The sequence below is a fragment of the Oryzias melastigma genome, linkage group LG4 (genome assembly GCF_002922805.2).
Source record: "Oryzias melastigma strain HK-1 linkage group LG4, ASM292280v2, whole genome shotgun sequence".
NCBI classification, from domain to species: Eukaryota; Metazoa; Chordata; class Actinopteri; order Beloniformes; family Adrianichthyidae; genus Oryzias; species Oryzias melastigma.
The window spans coordinates 1,141,990-1,146,207 of NC_050515.1; the positions used below are offsets into that span (position 1 = coordinate 1,141,990).

General features: G+C 39.0%; 1 protein-coding gene across 1 annotated transcript in view; it reads right to left on the reverse strand.

The window, feature by feature from the left end:
• The window catches only part of chd1l (chromodomain helicase DNA binding protein 1-like), a gene marked incomplete in the record, with an annotated part of 22,835 nt that extends 18,617 nt beyond the window's left edge, over nt 1–4,218 (reverse strand). The window contains 5 exon segments of the mRNA XM_024279421.2: nt 1,356–1,387; nt 1,728–1,839; nt 1,928–2,034; nt 3,549–3,661; nt 3,801–4,218. Of these exon segments, the coding sequence (XP_024135189.1) occupies nt 1,356–1,387; nt 1,728–1,839; nt 1,928–2,034; nt 3,549–3,661; nt 3,801–3,897 (461 nt within the window).

Consider the following 4,218-nt stretch of genomic DNA (forward strand, 5'->3'; position numbering starts at 1 on the left):
AAATAATTGTGGGATGAGAACATTTGTATTTTAAGGGGTACTCCAGATAGATTTGGTATTTTCTACACTATTTTTAAGCATTCTTTTCTCTCTGTTTTGCATATATAAATATTGAGTGTATGAAGTACTTTATATGCTTATCGAATATATGATTTGAAGCTTTTCCAAAACTTAATTTAGCTTTTATCTTGCTGTTTTTCTTTTACTTTTTACTGATCTGAAAATGATCCGAACCGTAAGACGATCTGAACCGGGAGTTTTGTGATCCGTTACACCCGTACTGTTTGAGGTTGTGGACAGATGTCTTTTATATAGATAATGAGTTCAAACAGATGCCATTAATACAAGTAACGAGTGGAGGACAGAGGATCCTCTTACAGAAGAAGTTACAGGTCTGAGAGCCAGAAATCATGCTTGTTTTGTGGGTGACCAAATGCTTTTCCACCATAATTTACAAGTAAATTATTTTAAAAATCAGACAGCGGGATTTTCTGGATTTTTTTTCTCATTTTGTCTCTCCTAGTTGAGGTATACCTATACCACTGTATTTATTAGTGATGGGTAGATGAGGCCTCATGAATCGTTTAGACACATTAACCAAACTGTGTTGATACTGTGTCACTCAATACTGACCCCTGCTGGACAGAAGACACCATTGCTGGCTACCAAGTTAAGAAACTCTACTAATATACTGATTAAATAAATAAGAGTATTTACAATATTTGACATAGTTGTTGTGGCTTGTTCATACTCATGCTTCAGTCTGTATTGCCTCAGCATTAAGGAAGTGCTTTTATTTAAGTACGACAGTCCTGCTGAACAAATGTGACATTTAACCTACAAAACATAAAGTGATTATTTCCAAAAAAAAGAGTCAGAGAGGAAGGGGAGAGAAACTATTAATAAATATTAAAACAAATGTAATTAAAACTCCACATTCAACACCTTTAGGAAAAATTCATTAAAATCAAATGTCACTCACAGGTGGGCGGGGAAAACAGGGCTGTGCTACTGCGAGAATTGGTCAACAGCTGGAAGCGCACATCCCGGGGCAGGAAAAAGTTTATTTTTATTTATTTAATTTTTTTTTTTTCTTTAAACTTAACCGCTGGACTGATTTAGCACCCAAGTGACAGAAGTATAACGGAAAGGAACCGGTCATTTTTCAAAATAAAAGATTTTTCAAGATAAAAGATTGTTCAGACTCATAATAAAACTATTTATAACCTGCCAGATTGACGCAAAACCTGCCCAAAATGTCAAAATCAAAACCCCCAAATAAGGCGGGAAACCACCAAATTTGCCACTACTGACAATTAAAGACAAATTCTGATGCGATTCAGAACTTTACTCACCTCCTCAGGAATGAAGCATCTTTGAGACACAGCTGGAAGAACCAAAAACACAGAGCTCATAAACACTGAATACACTTTATTCTGAGAGTTCTCCATTCTGACTGATCAAACGGACCTCATAGGTGGTGAGAAGAACTTGGAAGTCCTGTGATCTTGCTTGCTGCTGCATCTCTGCACGTTTGTCTTTATCTCCTTTGTAACACAGCACAGTCAGACAGGGAGCAAAGCTGGAGGACGGAGAGGATGAGGAGACATGAACCTCTCAGGAAACAAGTTAAACATAAAAGGNCTGGAAGAACCAAAAACACAGAGCTCATAAACACTGAATACACTTGATTCTGAGAGTTCTTCATTCTGACTGATCAAACGGACCTCATAGGTGGTGAGAAGAACTTGGAAGTCCTGTGATCTTGCTTGCTGCTGCATCTCCGCACGTTTGTCTTTATCTCCTTTGTAACACAGCACAGTCAGACAGGGAGCAAAGCTGGAGGACGGAGGGGATGAGGAGACATGAACCTCTCAGGAAACAAGTTTAAAACATAAAAGGTGTTTTTAGAAAGATGGATGAGAACCTTTCCAGCTCTTTTCTCCAGTTTTCCAGGACAGAGAGAGGACTCAGAACCAAAAATGGACCTTTATTCCCAAGAGCTCCAGCCACATACACCAGGAGACTGATGGTCTGAAAAACAAAGTACAATCAGGTTTACTTTAACTTTATGTTAGAGTGGAAACAAGAATCAACATATAGGATCCACCTTTCCAAACAGACAGAAACTTTGGACACGCCTGAGCGAAGAACAGTTCAAACAGGTTCTGAAAATGAAAAACCTAAAACTACATCTACATTTCTGTCCTGAGCAATGCTTCCCCTCCCTCACAGAAACACTGCAGTGAAGCCACAAGAACTAAACATTTATTTCATTGGGATTCATAGAAACCGTATTTCATTCAATGTGTCTGATCAGCTGCAGATGTTCTGCACCATGACTGGGAGATCTGACAAAATTCTTTCAACCACATCTCACTGTGCTTTGGACTTCAAAATATTTCACAGCAAACACATTTGCTAAATCTAAAAACAAACTACACATAGATCTCACTTTTCCATCTTTGCTGACAGGATATGAAGCTGACATTATCGTGATAGATAGAGGAAAGGTGGAACTGTCATTAACAAAGTTTTCAGCCTGAAAAAATTACCAAAAACACACTTTTAAATAGGTAGATTTTAAGGATCACCTTTTATTTATTTATTTTTATATGTGATATTCAAAGTCAGCCCTAACTCACGGATAAATGNTGGGATTCATAGAAACCTTATTTCATTCAATTTGTCTGATCAGCTACAGATGTTCTGCACCATGACTGGGTTTAAACCCATTGACTGTATATGAGAACTGGACAGAGCGTCACCCATAGAAAATGGATTACTTCCATTACCAACTAAATAAAGTGTCAATTAGGTCAATGTGATGCGTTCAAGGGACCACTTCCAATGAAAAGCACGTAAATGCGCGTTTTGGCCTTCCACGTTTAAAACTTTTGTGCTCACATATACCTACACATATTTTGAAGGTCGTTTTGGGCTCTACATACAACGCACGTTGAAAGTTAAACCATGGCTAACTTTGACCAACCAACTGAAAACATGATCATGGAGGAGAAATTAATCATTGCTGCTTGTGCCCGGCTAGTATTAGATGACATCAAGTCTTTCATCTGAATGGAGATGTGAAACTCAACTTGAAGTTCTGATGAGTTCCATCACCTTTATAAAAACAAGTGGAGAAGATGTTCTCCATGATCCAAACGTTAACTTCTGCCAGACTGGAGTAAAGGCACATGAACCTGAACATCATCACTGAGAGGTCTGACAAGAATCTTTCAACCACATCTCACTGTGCTTTGGACTTCAAAATATTTTACAGCAAACACATTTGCTAAATCTAAAAACAAACTACACATAGATCTCACTTCTCCATCTTTGCTGACAGGATATGAAGCTGACATTATAGTGACAGACAGAGGAAAGGTGGAACTGCTATTAACAAAAGTTTTCAGCCTGAAAAAAAATACAAAAAACACACTTTTAAATAGGTAGATTTTAAGGATCACCTTTTATTTCTTTATTTTTTTATATGTGATATTCAAAGTCAGCCCTAACTCACGGATAAATGTGTGGATCACACGAACCTGGCAGGTTTTGCCCAAACCCATCTCATCTCCCAGGATGCATCCCTGCTGGTTCTGCAGGTTCTGGATCAGCCACTGGACCCCGTCCAGTTGATATCCTCTGAGCTGGATCCCTGAGGAGCAGAGCAAACACTGCATCGCCTTCATGTATGGACATCTGCAACGAGCTGTAACCTCAAGATAACTTTACTCCACTGAAAATCGCTTTGGATGAATAAAAATAAACTAGAAAACTACAACACCCGCGCTCACCTCGCAGCCCCCATTTCTGCAGATCCTCCTGAACAACCACTGAAGTTTTCTTTTTCCCTGCTAAGCTGCTTCGAATTTCTTCCAAAAACTTCGACATGTTGCCTTGTCCGGACAGAGAACGGCTCTTGTTGTTGCTCTGCTCTCAATGCGGCTTCTACTTCCGCGTCACGTGACTCTCCGGGTTCACACCCTCTGTCTATGGCTCACGCGCGCTTTCGCCCCATAGACTTGTTGTCGTCGCTCAAGGCAAAGTTTTTTTTTTTTTTAAATGAGTAAGTATGACAGGGGTTTAGTCGCACTTGGGGGACAAAATCCAAAACACACCATAGGTCACGGGCCAAACAGGAAAAAAAAATATTGAACATGCTAAAACTACATTTTAAACACTTTAAAAACGTATTTTTAAACATAAATATGA